General features: G+C 45.2%; 1 protein-coding gene across 3 annotated transcripts; it reads right to left on the bottom strand.

Annotated features, from left to right (window-relative positions):
* Positions 1–268: 268 nt before the first annotated feature.
* BTBD9 (BTB domain containing 9) lies at positions 269–16945 on the bottom strand. 3 transcript variants are annotated; one of them, XM_068099305.2, is made up of 13 exons: positions 16821–16904; positions 16058–16114; positions 15599–15715; positions 14116–14323; positions 9795–10158; positions 9246–9510; positions 8940–9159; positions 8568–8687; positions 5210–5319; positions 4918–5107; positions 4661–4768; positions 3937–4015; positions 269–2777 (listed from the first exon to the last, which is right to left on the bottom strand). In XM_068099305.2, exons 3-13 carry the CDS (start codon positions 15633–15635, stop codon positions 2427–2429), a joined length of 2052 nt encoding a protein of 683 aa, XP_067955406.2. In that variant the 5' UTR covers positions 15636–15715; positions 16058–16114; positions 16821–16904; the 3' UTR covers positions 269–2426. The 3 variants fall into 3 exon arrangements, with proteins under 3 accessions (XP_067955406.2, XP_067955397.2, XP_067955414.2); XM_068099296.2 differs by lacking the exon at positions 16058–16114 and having other exon boundaries at positions 16821–16945; XM_068099313.2 differs by lacking the exon at positions 16058–16114 and having other exon boundaries at positions 16701–16855.
* Between the last annotated feature and the right edge of the window lie 480 nt (positions 16946–17425).

Genomic DNA, 17425 nt, shown 5'->3' with positions numbered 1-17425 from the left:
GCTAGTAGACTTTTTAAAGTGATTCTTCACCATTGAGTGATAAGGCCAACCAGGCAGAGATATGCTCTCTACTGAGTGCTGTTCTAGTTCCTTTTGTTCTGGTGCATCCTGATCCATTCAGTATTCTAGCTCTTCCATGAGCCTCGACTTGGTATACAGGAAAACCCAGAAAACCATAGTTTTGGGTCAATGATGAAAATTACCTGCACGTACGAGTTCCTGCTTCATTCAGACAAGTGGACGAGTCATTTTAGAGCAAGGCAGAAGCTCCAGGCAAAATATTGCTTTTAATAAGTGCATCATGAACTGAGGATTTTAAAATATATACATCAAATAAAATTACTGTTCTTCCTGCAGTACAAATGTCTCATATTTTACACTTCGCAGGTCTGCATGTGACATGGCTTAAGAAACATGCTGGATGAAAATAAAAAATAAACTAATTTTTCAGGCAAATCGATTGTCATAAAGCCAGGAGTAGTAAGATGAAAACATAACAGAACTTTTTTTTTGAAAGAATCCTAAAAACTGCAATGCTTTGCAAAAGAGTAAAATTAAATTAAATACACGCTTCCCTCAATCCCGGCGGCGATGGGGGCAGGAACAGTCAAATGACTTCCAGCGATCGACGGTCGTTTAAATGCACAACGCGTTGGACCATGCGATCCGATACGCAAATCACAGTAGTACGGGCACCACGAAAAATGGAAGGCAACGGTGCAAGCGTTTCAACTTCAGTAGCTGTGTGTGCATGTATCGTGCAGGCGGGCATTTCCCAAACGTGGTAGGGGTGCCGTTGTTTCGCTACAACGAGGAAACCTTTTTGCCGTTTTCTCTTGGCAGCGCAGGACAAGTGCAGCATCACGTAAAAATTAAATAAAAACACACCATGCGAACGGAACATGCACCGCGAGACTCAAATTTAGACATGGAGCCGAGCTAGAAACCGACATGATTGGTGGAATGGGTATGACCTTTCCCTGGTGTAGGAGCTGCTCACGTTCTTGTTTTTCGTGCTATTTGAAGCGGTACGGAAGCTAGATCTTGCGTTCTGCCACACAGCCACTTTCAAGTGAAGCGAGTTCAAGTTTAAAATAAAAAAAAATAACCACCTTTAGAGGCCATTTTTCCCCGCAAAGCAGGGGTTGGCCTTTTTCGGGAACCGTGGTTGTTGTTGTTTTTTGGTCCCCTTTTTGAAGCGATGTTTTACGGCCGGATGCCCTTCCTGACCTGACGCCAACCATTTTTGCCGCCTTTAACGACAAACAGGGAATTACCAGTGAACTGGTACTCAATTAGCCGACCTCGGAAGGATGACAGGCTGAGTCAACCCCCCTGGCGTTAATTCAGCGATCGACCGGGATTCGAACCCAGGATCCTAGGATCCTAAGCCGGCACCCTAGCCGCTAGCCCAACACCAGGGTTCAAGTTTCAAGACGACAAATAGATCGGATTATTAACATATTGCAATTAAGGTCATTAACGAGATAAATTCCATCAGCGATGCCGAGTCGTCGAGGAAACGGTTTTTTTTGTTGAACGAAACCTTGTTCAGCAGAAGTTGTGTATTTTTTATTTATTTATTTTTTAACATGGAAAAGCTTGTATGTAATTATAGGACAGTGTCAGGAAACATTGGACAAATCAGGGATTTCAAGCTTTTTCAACATCAGTTTTTTGATTTGAACAACAGCATATGGAATTTGAACCTGGGATCCCAAGCAGCAAGAGCTACGTGCTCGGGCGGGAGCGAACAAACAGGCCAACCCAAAGAGTATGCCGTACAGTCAAAGCCATAAAAACAGCAAATTAATTTATTAATACACTGTAATGTAATTCTCCAAAATGTAATTTAATGATTTTAAAATCGCAAGGACCGATCGATGGCTTTTCCCAAAATGATGTGACCGGTTGGCCTGTTTGGTATTCCAATCAGAGCACCTGCCTTGTGATGCCGCAACGTCAGATCAAAATTCCATTGAGCGCGTAATTTGTCCAATACCTGGTTTCTGTTAGTCCACAAACATGCTGATCAACTCTGGGATATCCAAGTCCCTCCATGAGCTTCAAAACCGGAAGTAGCGAGTTTGAGAAGACGATAAACAGATACACTTAGACATTTGTCCTACTTTATCAAGTCGGTAGTTGTGCGATTGAGTATCCAGCCATAACAGCAGTAATTTCAGTTAGAGATGCAGGCCTTTAAAGGAACTCTAGAGTGACTTGGTAGAGTTAAAAAGAAGAGGTATACTGTGTGTGTGTCTATATATATATTACAGGTTTAGTTGTCAAATGCAATATTTTCTATCGCCTCTTTCTCCAATTGGAATAAATTCCAATCAATCAGTCTTTTTGTAACACTTCGTCTTTCGTTATTAACCACCAACATGCCTGTTTCCACAACCATTTGGAGGAATGAAGTCGTTCTACTCTTCTCTCGTGTTCTGAGCAGGAGTGGAGCTGCTTAGGGATGCGGCGTCTTCAGGTATTTGGCTCACAACGAGTTGAGATGTGAGTGTAACAGTACCAGATTCTTGACTGTCATTGGCGGGTGACTGTCTGGCAGTGCGTGTTGACCCGTCGATTTGACCTTGTGGGCTCGTCCCGGTCAGGAGAGCTTCCTGCCTCTCAGTCGTCTCTTCTCGATCCGGATCACCATCGGGATTAGTCAGAGTATGCTGGGAGCTGGAAATGGCTTTCGTCGTTGCCCCCACTGAATCCGGTCCCTGGCCTGCGTCGGATACAGCCGGACACTCAAAGTGCACGCAGTGAAAGACCTACGATTGCAGGAAGAGGGATTACAGTAAAACAATAAAAGTCTTGCACGGAATGGATTAGACGTGTCAATGACTTTCTCAAGCACAAAACATGTGTACCAGAAAGTAATGTCCTTTTTTGTCCCGCGTCGCACTGCGGAGCGAAAGGGGGACTATGGTTTTCCCCTCCGTCCGTGTGTGCATCCGTCCGTGCGTCCGTCCGTGCATGCGTCCGTCCGTGCGTGCGCGAAGGACAGAATTCTAATTTGGTGTGTGGATGCAACCCACGTCAAAATCCAAGATGGCCGCCGCCATGTATATCTGAACCTTGTGAGCGGAATATCTTGAAAAATAAGCGAACTACTAACGTCTAATCTGGTGTGTGGGTGTATCTAGGCATAAGGAAGAACGCTATTGAAAATTGGGTCGCCACGTCAAAATCCAAGATGGCCGCCACCATATATATATGTCTGAACCTTGTGAGCAGAATATCTTGAAAAATAAACGAACTACTAACTTCTAATCTGGTGTGTGGGTGTATCTACGCATAAGGAAGAACGCTATTGAAAATTGGGTCGCCACATCAAAATCCAAGATGGCCGCCTTGCGTCTTCCACTTTGTCAACTCACATCACTTCACCGACGGGGGACCAAGGCGTAACGCTTGTTAAACTCTGTTTTTTCTCTTTGAAAAACGCCATTACTTTCCGGTGTTACACCTGATAAGCAGAATCGATTTTATTTCAGACCGCACAAAATTAGAATTCAAAACACATCAATAAAATAAAAATATAAAATAAAATAAAAATATATAAAATAAAAAAATAAAAGAAAATAATAAATGTAAAAAAAAAAAAAAAAATTTTTATAAATAAATAGAAATAGAAATATATAAAAATACAAATAAATAAATAAATAATTGTTTTTTACTCTAGCAGCAAGAACCAAAACTGCAGCAACTTGTAAACCTCAGCATTTGAGCAGCCGAGACAGGTTGCAGCCTGTAGGTGGGATTACATTCAGGATTGCTTGCACAACTAGCCAGTGGGAATTTAAGCAAAGCCAGAGCACCGGCACACAATGGCTTGCTGCACGAGATAAGATTCTCCACAGCAATAAAAGTCCGTGCGACGCAAGCAGCCACGTGCGATAAAACTCATCCACGCATGCACAAACCCACCTCATTAGCAGTGTTGTGTGTTCCGACGATGCGAATGAACGACACCACACACCTAACAAACGTGATCCTTTGCCAAGACCTGCCATGGAACAACAGAAGAAGCACGGCAAGCCATTCAATCACCTTCACACACTAAACACTTGGCGGTGGTGGTTTGTATGCAGCCCGTGGCTGGTTGGCTGTATCATTTTCTGGGGGCACTGCTGTGCCACTGATGCAATGCACCCCGACTCCAACCCCCCATTACCAATCAAACTGGTACTCATTTTGCCGACCTCAGACCCACCTGGTGTTGATTCAATTGCATTACAGAAACTCCCACTCAGAACCCGAAGATCTCAAGCCAGCCACCTTAACCATTAAGCCAACACCAGGCTTAACACCATTGGTGAATTCCCAATTGTAGTGCACCGCATTTAAGGCATTGGGAGATGGAGGGACTAAAGTTCAAAATATCCCAAAATTTGTGAGTCATAAGATCGGATCCTTTCTGCAATTTTCTTTACTTTACATCCTTTGATGACTACAACTTGTTGAACTTCCAAGTAATTTCTGGAGAAGCAGCTGTGTCTCGTCAGCATGGTTCCTCAATTGGCTGTGAAAAATCACATGATACTTCCCAAAAAAACAAACAAACATCAGCACAAGATTAAGAAGACAACTTCACTAAATGGTCTTCAGCATCCCAATCCTAACAACCACCGCTACCGATCTCCCTCCTTACTTGCAAGTCATGTTTGTCCTATCGGCCACACGCGTCCACTGCTGCAGGTTGGTGGACACCTCTACGTAATACTTGTAACTGCGGTCATCACAATCCCACAGCAGAAGTCTGAGACGTCAGGAAAACGAGGTGAAAGAGGCAGGAAATCAATTTCACCTTCAATGCTGATGCAAGTATAAGGATAATAATAAAAAAGGTTCTTTTGAGGTCACGTCTTGTAAGGGGACACAGTAGCTGCCATCTTGTGATCAACAAACCTAATGGAGGAGACGAGGAACGGCTGAGCAAGCTGCACCACGATAGATCCGCTGCCGAGCTGATGGCACGTGTAACCGCAGTCCCAGTCGTAGTTGTTGGTGTCACCGTTGAGGAGCGCATTGCGACGCCGGCTCACGCCCTCGATAACACTCGCACTCGCCGCCACGGTCGCAACATTCTCAGGCGGCACTGCGCAGCACAAAGAGACACATCGAACATCAAATGAAAAACAGGAAACTAGCCGATGTAGCCAACCAACTGAATGGTTCCGATTCGGGTGTACGTATGTACCTAGCAGTCCACCTTCCAGTACGAACGATTTGCTGGAGTACATGCTCTCGAGCGCAACCAGGTGAAATACCTTGTTGACGGTGTTGTACGTGCCCATTACGCGGATGTACCTGCACGTCAGAAAGAGACGCAGAAAGGCAGGTGTCACATACAAACAACCCTCAAGCCACTGTATCTGATCTCAAAAAAACCCATTTGCCTGATGCTATGAAGCCAGTCGCACGTAATTAGTTGCAAGGCCTCAATAATCGCTTGCAAACAACATTTAGATCGCAAGGAATCCCACTTTATGGTCTGTACACAATATTGTTACTCCTTTTTTGTCCCCCGTCGCACAGCGTAGCGAAAGGGGGACTATGGCTTCCCCCTCCGTCCGTGTGTCCGTCCGTGCGTGCGTGCGTAAGCGAAGGACCGCATTCAAATTTGGTGTGTGGGTGCAACCCACGTCAAAATCCAAGATGGCCGCCGCCATGTATGTCTGATGCCATGTATGTCTGAACCTTGTGAGATGAATATCTTGAAAAATAAGCGAAGTACCAACTTCTAATCTGGTGTGTGGGTGTATCTCGGCATAAGGAAGAACGCTATTTAAAATTGGGTCGCCACGTCAAAATCCAAGATGGCCACCACCATATATATGTCTGAACCTTGTGAGCGAAATATCTTGAAAAATAAGCGAAGTACCAACTTCTAATCTGGCGTGTGGGTGTATCTCGGCATAAGGAAGATCGCTATTGAAAATTGGGGCGCCACGTCAAAATCCAAGATGGCCGCCGCCATGTATGTCTGAACCTTGTGAGATGAATATCTTGAAAAATAAGCGGAGTACCAACTTCTAATTTGGTGTGTAGGTGTATCTCGGCATAAGGAAGATCGCTATTGAAAATTGGGGCGCCACGTCAAAATCCAAGATGGCCGCCTCCATGTATGTCTGAACCTTGTGAGCGAAATATCATATCATAGCATGTTTTCTGCGTCTTCCACTTTGTCAACTCAAATCACTTCACCGACGGGGGACCTAGGCGTAACGCTTGTTCACCTGGGATTCCCCGATTCGCCCAAAATTAATCATTGAGCATGTTCTTCCGGAGAATGAATTTCCAAGTGGACGGATTAATGATCCTCCTCACACGGCCAGGCACATAAGGCTGCCGAGGCAGTTTCATTGGCTGGGAGGGGGGGGGGGGGGGGCAACAATCCTAGACGGGTTGCCACTCCGACACAGGATATTCAAGTGGCTCTCTTTCCCAGCAAGCTGGTACTCATTTTGCCGACCTCAGACATCCTGAATTAACCCACCTGGTGTTATTTTGGCATGGCCGGGGCTTGAACTCTGCATTTTAAGATCTCGAACCGACAGCCTCAACCATCAAGCCATCATCAGCTATGTAATTTCCAAGTAAAAGCAAGTGATTCACTTGGTCCTGCAATTGGTGAACCCCAAGCAACTGCAATCCCCACAACCACACTCTTTTTCCCTCACCAGTGCAAGTTCTCTGTGAAAGAACCAACGTGGCCCAAATTCAAGTCAAAACCGCCTAACTGATCAAATGTCAAACACGTGGGCCTTTAGAACTATTGCATATTCAAATGGGGGAGGTGATGAGACTTCCTGATCAACAAAATATATTGTTATGCTTATGGGGGAGGATAGAGATTACCTTGGAGGAGATAGAACTGTGTAGGAATAGCATGCACCATGTGCGAGTAGGAATCCAATCTCGATATAAGGAAGTATAGGGTTTTTTTTAGCTTAAGGATTGTGTTTGAATGTGCACCATACGAGGGTCGTGCTTGTGATAAGATAGAGAGGGATTAAAGTTAAAGAAATGTGTGTAGAACCTCGTGTCGACTTCCACCGGGCTTGCCGGGTGACATCTCTATTGAATAATGTTCACACAAGCCTAACTAGAACAGCACTCTGTAGAGCCCACACCTCCGCCAGGCTGAACAGTTTCTTTTGTATCCCAATGATAGGCCGGAGCTGGATTCTGACCTGAACCAAAATCTAATCGGCTTGTTCTTGTCACCAAACCAACTCATCCACCAAGTTTCGTCATAACTTTTTTAAATATCATGTTATATAATCGCTTTTCACCTGATCTCTCAATGATGAAGAATCACTTAAAAATTAAATAACTCTCGTAACTGAATCCATTTTCAGATCTTCTCCAAAATCGAATCCATTAGTCCTTGTCACACACACATGTACACCAACTTTCATCCAAATCCATCCATAACTTTTTGAGATATCTTGTAAACAAACAAACAGACAGGGGTGAAAACATAACCTCCATCCACCTTTGGTGGCGGAGGTAAAAAGCGAGGCAGAAAGCCATCACATTGTGAGAGACAAGGAGAGAGGGGGCGGAGCTATCATCGTCGCCTGGACGGGGGTGGAGCTCAAGGGTTGTCAAGGGAGACAAGGGAGGAGCCAGGGCAGTAAGTTCTCAGGAGAATTAGGTGGGAGGGATCAGGGTGTTGTAGAGCTCGCTGGGTCTGTGGAGAGGCTGAGGAGAAGTGGGAGGAGGCAGTACGAGCGGGAACAGCATGAGGAGCTCTCAGAGAGTGAAAAAAGGCAGTTTTGTGAGAGGAAAACGGTGGTGCTCGTGGTGTTTGTGAAGAGAATTGGGGAGATCTGAAGAGAATTGGAAGGAGATTTAAGGAGGTCATCCTGCTCGCCTGCCTTGGTCCTTGAGCCGTCTTAGTCCTCCCCCCATTGCCGATGGTTCGTCCTGCTGTCCTATCACCATGCCCGTCGTCCTGCTCATCTCAACACCAGCTCCGTGCCCATCCTCCCACTACCACACCAAGAGATAAGTCGCCCGGTATTGTGTCCCTCACCCCATCTGCGCTTGTGGCTGAGAGTGAGGCGCCTTAGTTTTAATTAATAGGATTTATTTCACCCTTGTTTAGCTAATTAATTGTATATAGTTAAAATGGATTTTATTGTCCCTGCTTGTTCGGTTGTTCGGGAATAAACCCGTTTGGTGCATTAAAAAGCTTTAAGGTTCTCGTGATTCTCCTCACCCGCGCGCGCGAGTTTACATCAAAATAATTCGGAACGCCTCCACAGGAATCAAGACCGTTTGGTACATTGCGGGATTTTGACCTCCCGCCACAACGTGCTCGACACGAGTTGAGCCGTTGATGCTACAATACCAACTCAGCAGCGTTTGTCTTTAGAATAAGGTACGTCGTTACCAATCCCTCCTCGGTACTTATCAAGTACATTGTTGAAGCGGATTCATGGACACGTGCAGTCAGCTGTGCAAACCCAACGTCAGCACAATAATTACAGTCCGGAGATCAGAGGTTGAAATCAGTGCGAATATGCAAGAGGTTTGCCCTCACGAACCTGCACACACGTGCTGGGAAGAAGAGGTTTTGCCAAGATCGGCAGAGGTGCTGCGTGTGGTCTACTACCCTGATCCAATCCTGTTGATCAATCGACAGCTCCACATAGTATGAATAGGACCTGGGGGAAGACACTTAGCTATTTTACTCGAGGCAAACGATGCTTTCATAAAAATAAATCACCATTTTCTTTTTCACAGAATCAAGATAAAACCAAACGAAATTCCTTAAAGTGTGCACGTGAAGTTCGAAGATTTTCTTTCAAACATTGTTTTGTACAGACTACTTATATTAAACCATCCGAATTGACTTCTTATTCGTATAACTGCTCGCAAGAAAGCATGTCCACTGCAATTGTACGAAACCATCCGACCTTGCGTCGCGGTCCCACAGCAGAAGACGTATGTGGTTGATGACGCATGGGCTGCCCAATTGCACCACAATTCCCAGGCCATCATCCTGGTCAATGGAGTGGCGTGAGAAACCATGGTCCAGGTCGTATGACTGCGTGTCACCGTCCAACAGAGTGGTCATGAGCTCCCCTTGCACGACCTGTCCTCCGTGCCTCGGGGTTGCGACGTTTTCATCTTTAACTGCAACGGCGTGAAGAATTTAAAGAAAACTTTCAGATAAAAAAAATCACAAACAGCAATGGTGTGAGCAACGAGGAGTCACGTACATAGCATGCCGCGATGGTTTAGCTCCGACGTGCACCGCTGGGTCTGATCTTGGATTGCATCGAGGATCACATCCGGAGAAACGAGCCCCAGGGGCCGCACCACGTTCAGCAGGTCAGGGAGGCTCATGAGATGAAGGCGCACGGAGCTAATCACCATGCTCGCATCCTCGTCGGGATTAGCACGGCTCCAGTTAATCACGGCCATGAAGATGTCACGCTCAGGAGAGTAGAAAGAGTCTCGACTCAAAATGCTCAGGATTGCACTCTGTGGGGTTCATCAGAAAAAAAACACAATGAGGATTATTAAAATGAAAGTCACCCCATTTAAAAAATCAAGTCCTTCAAAGTATTGCATTTCCCCAAAAATGAAGTGTTGGAAAGATTATTGAGGAAAAAAGTGCAGGTGGAGCTTCTCTGGCACTGCTTTAGGCCAACAACGTTGACCGCTATGCCTTCCACAAACTATACATGTCCCCTTTCCATTAACACCATTTTACCAAGAGAAAGGAAGAGTAAGTGAGCTGCACTCACTTTGTGAGCCATACTCACCAAGGAAAGGGAAGAGAATCCCTCGCTGCTGAGCACAGCGGTTGCGTTCCTGTCAATATATTGCACGCAGTCATCTCGCAGCCGGCTCAGCGAGTATAGCCGTGCCGCATCGTACACAGTGCACACGCTCTGCACTCCTAGAGTTGCACACAAGAACTCCGACAGTGCCTGCTCTAGTTCATTGAGTCCGAGGCGGTGAGCCAGGCCCAGCAAGTCGAGCAGCGATTCCTCTCCGATGCTGGGCAGGGACAAGCGACCCGTGTAGACGTAGCGTAGAAGAAGAGCAAAGGCCTCGGCCGTGGCGTCCTGCATGTGGACTTCAGCCTGCGGAACGCTCTCCTTCATGCCCCCATAGAGCATCGCTCTGCCAGATATTGAAAGAATAGTGCATGGGCTTCCTGTTCATGCATAACGCATAAAGAACAGCGGATAAGCTCTCATATTTTAACAAATTGTGCATTTTTTGAGAAAAGCATGAAATTTCTAGCGTAGTTAGTATATACCATAAGGTTTATTTTCAGATGTGGAGGGAAGTCAGATTTGACCTCTGAGGACCGTGAGAGGTCAAATCCAAAATGGCCACCAGTCCACCGGGTCTAATGTTCAAACGCGCTTATAGGTGTCATTTCCAACTAAATTGGGGATGCCCATTCATTTGGTGATACTTTTGAGATCGCCAGAACTCAAGGACATGCATTTAGGTCACGGTCAAGGTCAAATTACGTTCAATATCTATTTTTATGATACTGCAGTTGGAACTGCTATTGGAAAAAGTTCATTTGAACTTTTAAAACTTTATTTTTTCAGGTACAGGGATAGGTACAGAACACCCAAAGAGCAGAAATGATGAAAAAAAAGTTTACACTGCAAGGAATGATGCAATAACCTCTGAAGAAATAACTGTAGCTAACCAAGTATGTCCACAAAAGCTTACATTAAATCAAGTGCAATGATGAAAATTGGTAATGATCTAAATCTAACAGTCTCCAGAACAGAAGCACAGTGCAGTGCACTTGAGTGCAGCTTTGGCACACTTGCAGCGTCCAGTGCACCCTTTCTTGCAGCCACAGTCGATCAATTCATGGCACGATTTTGATGCTTCAGGAAGAGTGGTCCAAAGAGGCTGCCACCCAGTTGTCTCCTTTGTCCAGCCCCGGTCAGGTGGGTCTGGCATCTCTGGATCCATGACCAATGCCTGGTTTCAACAGTTGGCCTGGTAGCAAGTGCGCTTGATGTGCTGCTCGAGTGTTGCCTGGGTTGGAGGAATGTTCTCTAGAGTTCTACACTTCTGTGTGAAGAGCTGTTTCCTGGCATCATTCACTTCCGTGCTCTCACTGGTTCTATCGTACATCAGCACCACAAATCGCTCTAGCAGTAACATTGAGTCTTCACTGACCTCACTTGGCATGCCTAGGAGTTCATTGAAAGCATCATTCACCTCCGGGCATCCACAATTTAGTTGGAAATGACACCTACAATGTTTTTCTACACTATTTGGTTCCAAAATTAAGCGCGTTTGAACATTAGACTCGGTTGACTGGCGGCCATTTTGGATTTGACCTCTCACGGTTCTCAGGTCAAATCTGACTTCCCTCCACATCTGAAAATAAACCTTATGGTATGCACTAACTATGTTAAAAATTTCATGCTTTTCTCATAAAATGCACAATTTTGTGTTTATCTGCTGCACTAATATGGTGAGAGTGTGTATGGACCGAGAGCATGTTGGCCAACTTGGTGAATAGGCATCTTTAGTAGCAGGATGCTGGGAGGGGGTCACTTTGACCTTATGTCAAGTCACAGATTTGTTTTTGTGCAAAACAACAGATTTGTGCAACTAGTGTTTTGTTACTTGCAAAATCGAATATGTTTCAAGTATATTGGTCGGTTGCGTTTGTTTGTCACTCGCCTGCAGATCACAACTCGAAACCTATCGTCAGGAAACTTCACCAAGCTGTAGAGGTCGTCACAATTGGGAAGCCTATTGATTGAGGTCAAAGGTCATCTGGAGGTCAAATTTCTAAAATCACCTTTTTTCATCCGATTGACTTGAAAATTGAATAGCATTTGTATATTGAGTCACTAAGTTGGGAAACAATCTATTTTTGAGGTCAGTCAACTCAAGGTCAAACTTCCCAAATCATCAATTTTCATCTGAAAAATCATAAATTTTAATCCGATTGACCCGAGCTTTGATAAAAATCGTCATTTTTAATCGTAATGAAATGGACAAATTGATGTATCCTTGACAACGTCGTCCCTCCCTAAAATAACAGCTAGTACTGGAGGTGCAGAGACGAACGTACTCCATGATCGATGCGTCAAACGATCAGAAGGAAGATATTATGGAGAGAGCATTTGGAGATCATGTCGCTGCCAGAATGCTGAACATGCCCTCGATAATATCCAGACCAGCAATGCCCTCTTCAACACGCAGAACAAAACCTTGAGGGAATAATTGCTTCAGTTGTCGTTTAATGTGTTTTCTATCAGCATCTACGAATATGTTAATCTCAATGTTGATGGATGCGTCTGAACTAAATGTTTTACATACATTATACGAGAACGGCACTCAGTAAAGCACATACTTCCGCCAGGTTGAACGGTTTATGTTTTGTATCCGACCGAAAGGCCGAATCTGCATCCGGATCAAAATCCTACCAAAATCTAATTGGCTTGTTCTTGTCCCCCAACCAAGTCATCCACAACCTTTTGAAATCGCAGTTGTATTAATCGCGCTGTGAAAGACAGCCGTGCCGGGCCAGAGACGCGCGAATTTCCTTCCGCCTGCCTGCTTTGCCAATACACGCGCTGCGAGGATTCCTCCCGCCTGCCTGCCTGCCTTCGTCGGGGGACGTGCGGTGACCGCCAGAGGGCCACGCCGGGTGAGCTGTTCCTGGACGACCAAAGCCGGCGCGTTCAGCGCATGAACAATTCCTCCTTCATCCCCTGTGAGTGTGAATGGGCCCATTGTCTGGGCGGATAAGTAAGACTGTTTAAGACTGCCCTGTGTCTCTGCTTCTCCTACCAATAATTGTAAATAATAATTAAACCTGTTATTTCTTTGATTCGATCGCTTTTGTCTCTCCATCATTGACTAAGCATGGTACGAATTATATCGCTCTGATCGGGTTCCAATACCAAGGTAATAGCACGGATCACGTGGTACGCAATCCGCTCGGGTGTACTCAAATTACGCGTGGTTCGTGCGAGACTTGATCCCCGCTTCCGCGGCGGCGTGGGTACTTAGGTACGTGCGAACATTGTCCCGAAACCCTGTCCCGCGTCTGACCGGAAGTGGCGACTCAGTCTCGTGGTTGCGAAGACCCAAGGAGAACAAGGTGCTTAATCTCCCCTTGGTAAGGGAACGGGGGTCGCGCAAAACCGTAACAATATAAATAAATTAAATATATATATATATATATATATAAATACATACATACATACATGGGGGGAGTGAGGAAGTCGACGAACAAGCTCCTGAAAGATGATGCCGGGGAGCTTTTCAACATAAAAGATGGGGTACTGCCTGTTCCCCAAAAGAAATGGGGAATCTTCGGCAGTGGGAATCACAACCCCATTGCTTCCAGACTTTTATCACAATATAAACTGAACTGTATAATTATATTGTGGAGGCCTTATTGTTTTTATTTACTTTCTTCCTTGTGGAAACTAGAAGACGAAACATCCAGTTTGTTCAATTATCTTCAGATCGTCATTACATGGAAGGGAGCCGTCGTCAAATCCCGCAATGAATGATTCGTGGATAACTTGTTTTTGTTACAATTTCAATTAAAAACATTCCATTTGATTGTTTTGCTGACCTGGAAAGTTTAGTTTTGTAATCTTACGTCGATGGGATTCAACGAGATAGCGGCCACGTAATCCGTTCATGGAACGCTGCCGAATTGCATAATCGTTACGGAGACGTCCATTCTTATCACATCGCACGTGAACACCAGACCAACCCATCCCACAAAATGACCCTGATAGCAAATGTCTATCAAGACCCATTATCATTGGATGATTAAATGAGAAACTCATTGGTTGAAAGAAATACGAGCTGCTCATGTATCAATCATCGGAGCGCACTAGCTGCCATTGTTACACTGAGACTCGTCGGCAAGCCTCAAGTTTGGCACAATAATTGGCATCAAATTGGTCATTCTGCTCACAGTCAACAATCCAGTTACAATGATTGCGAAAATAGTTTTTTTTTTGTTTTTTTAAAGTTTTTTTTTTTCCATCTCTTTCACCTCCCAGAATCGTATTAAAACATGATCAATGTAAACTCGACACAAATGTCACGACAATGACGCACCGAAAATACTCGCATCGCGACGCAAGCACAATGCGGTGGGCCGGGAAGGGTCGTCCTTCCACCACAAACGTGACATCAGTGTGTTCCTGGCCTTGCTGCAACGCGCCCAGGTCTCTCGAGAGAAGCCGCACGTGATCCACCTCGCCGGAAGACGAGTAACCATGCAGCTGATGGCTGTCGCTCATTGCAAGCACGTACTCCCCACAACCTACATACCACGCCACATCAGATCATGTTGCATGAACATACGCAAGCAACGACGGGGACGTAGATATCGTTGAAAAACAACAATTATACAAGCACAAAGGTATACCACACTAAAATACGCAATTTGGTGTCTGTCTGTCTGTCTGCATGTCTGTGGCCGATACATTTGGTTGTTACTGATCCAATCTCAACCAAACTCGCCAGGAGGACCAAGGATCATTGTAGATCATTGTAGATCCAGGAGGACCAAGGACAAAGGATCATTTTTGTAGCAAGACAAGGTTGTAGCTATTTGGTTTGCCTTCACCCCCTCCCGGGGGTTCCAAAGGTGGGGCAGGCACAAGTTCTCTATGTAAATTTGTGTACCATGTGGCGCCACCTCCGGTTAGTGGCGAGAAAGGATATTACGAGTGATGCTTCAGAACCCTTAAATTGGATTACGAGAAAGAAGAAGAACCCCTTCCGCTTATTTTCCCACTTGCTTAGCCGATGTTGGTTCAGAATCAGACTCGACTGACAAAAAAAATTCCAGAGGAATTCCCGAGTTTTATTGACTTCATCCACCTTGGAAAAATGCCATGTCATTACACGGTATCATGGCGTATTTCTCAGGCTGCCCGCTTCCAATAACAAAAGTAACTGGAATGGCACTCGGTAGAGCGTATACCTTTGCCAGGCTGAACAGTTTACATTTGGTCTCCCAATGATGGGCCGGACCTGGATTTGGAGTTGAACCAAAGTCGGATTGGCTTGTTCTTGCCGCATAACCAACTCTATCCACCTAGTTTGGTCAGAAGTCGTCCACAACTTTTTGAGATATCGTGCCATGTATCGTTTTTGGCCCAATCTCGGAATGGTGAAGAATCACTTGAAAACATTCACGATTGTGGCTCTGGATCCGGATCTTCACCAAAATCGAATCGATTCATGCTCGTCACACGCACAACCTGCCCCCCAAGTTTCGTCCCAAACCGTCCACAACCTTTTGAGATATCTTGCTGACAGACGGACAAACAGAGAGCCAGGGGTGAAAAAATAACCTCGGTCCACCGTTGGTGGTGGAGTTAACAATGGCGGCGCTTCAAATCTGAGCTGCAATAAAACTTGAAACTACCGAGGATTAATATACGTTTTCTTACAACTCACACTTCCGCGATAAATAGGAAACTTGGCCGGGGCTTTTGGCCCAAGTCTTTCACGGGCAGGATAATTGGCCTGGCGTCCGATTAAAGGTGTACGAATTTGTAATTGGCTCAAGGTGCCAGCGAGAGCTCACCTGCACTTTGCGAGAGACACCGCAAGATCTTCAGCATCCACCGACGAGCAGTGCTGGCAGACGGTACACCCAGTCCAACGTCCTTCTGATGGAGGGCGCCCACATCGATCCCTCGCCCTGCATGTAAAACACCAGTGACACATTACAGCTGTGTCTGGATGATCTTGTTGTCATATCGCTATAGATGTTTCTTTAGAAGGTATGTCAAGGGCAGAATGAGCCCAAGGGCAGCACCTGCGGCATGCGTGCGTCGCATTCTGATGTACCATACTCTGGTACAGAGCGTCGATGCCGCTGAAGCAGCTTCCTGAGCAAGGGTTATACTGGGTGGTTTGCCATTGCCTTCCCAGCAGTAGTTCAGGCAGGAATTTGTAATTTGTTTATGGTTTATGGATGTGTGCAGGGGGCTAACCCGCCAATCTACCCACCCCATCAAAACAGAAGATGAGGAAACCTCACCTTCAATAGATCCGTTTTACCTCCAATGGAACAAAGGACTTGATATTACGGAAAACCCTGGAAAAAAATATAAATAAATAAAGCACGATATCCTCAACAAACAAGGACTTGTCCGTCTTCTCCAGAACCATCTACATATTATGTACGCAACGGATGAAGGGGGCGGGGAGGAGGTAAACTGACACGAGGAAGGAAAAAAATGTGAGGGCATAAGAGTAGAGAAGGGAGTGGGGTGGGGGCAAAGAGATGGCGGATGGGGAGGGGGAGGAGGGGGAGGGGGAGGTAGCGAGGGTAATGGGGGTGGGGGGCTATGGGGGCATGAACCTGCCTGTACTGTAGTCATTGGTTACAAGAGACCGAGCCTCATCAGTTATAAATCCGTTTGTATCAACAATAAAATAACGTTTGAGCACAAAGATTCCCAACACCGTAACACACTAATGAGTAATGTTCATGTGTGTCCAATGAAATCCAACGATGTATTTAGCATCTCCTCCACAACATTTCTTTATGAGCTCGGATTGCCTCATTTTGAATGTACGTGCATACGCACGTATAAACGGCAAAAGGTGGGGAGAGGGGGCAAGTCGGAAGAGGAGAGATGAGGAAAAGGCGATAAAACAATTTAATAAAGGAAGAGAACCTCAGCCTCAGGAGGGAATGACGATGCGACCCGAACTCCATCAAGCGAATCGACAATACAGAACTGTTAGAGATTGCAACGATAATGATTTAACGGATGGGATTGAAGGAACGAACATACCGAATGCCTCAGTTTCAGAAGATTCAACCGCGTCTTATTTCTTCCTCATTCCTCCCTCATTCATTGATCACAATTATACTGCCGAGATCCTTTACAATTAAGCAGTTTGGTATTTCAAACCTGTGTAAGAGACTATGATGAACCTGTCATTAGATATATAAAAAAAACTTATATAGTTTTATAAAATAGGAAGGAAATATGAGTACATCTAGCATTTCGGTAATAGCAATACACCGCCCCAGATAGTGGAATAACTTTACACTCTTCTTGTCGCATCATTTTCAAATCACCTTTATAACAACTAATAAACAATATAGTCGTGCTTTGCATGATCCAGTTGATAACCATTTGCGCATTTTGTGAAATCACCCTCGACCGAGTAAAAAGGTAACCATCCGAGCAATTTTAAAATATTTAATACACCTCAAGATGCTCAGAGACGCATCCAAAATATATGAAGATGGAGGCCAAAAACACTCGAGGAGCGAATTTAAATAAGGACTTCCTGTCTTCCCTGCAGATCTGAACGCGTGTTGATGCTATCTAATAATGCATAGCAGTTCAAAAGCGCTAAAAAGACCATTTACAGTCGTGTAACGTCCACA

Source organism: Myxine glutinosa, chromosome 1 (assembly GCF_964187855.1).
Source record: "Myxine glutinosa chromosome 1, kmMyxGlut1.1, whole genome shotgun sequence".
Lineage (NCBI taxonomy): Eukaryota > Metazoa > Chordata > Myxini > Myxiniformes > Myxinidae > Myxine > Myxine glutinosa.
Note: the sequence above shows the minus strand (reverse complement) of the source record. Positions and strands in the feature narration are given on the sequence as shown.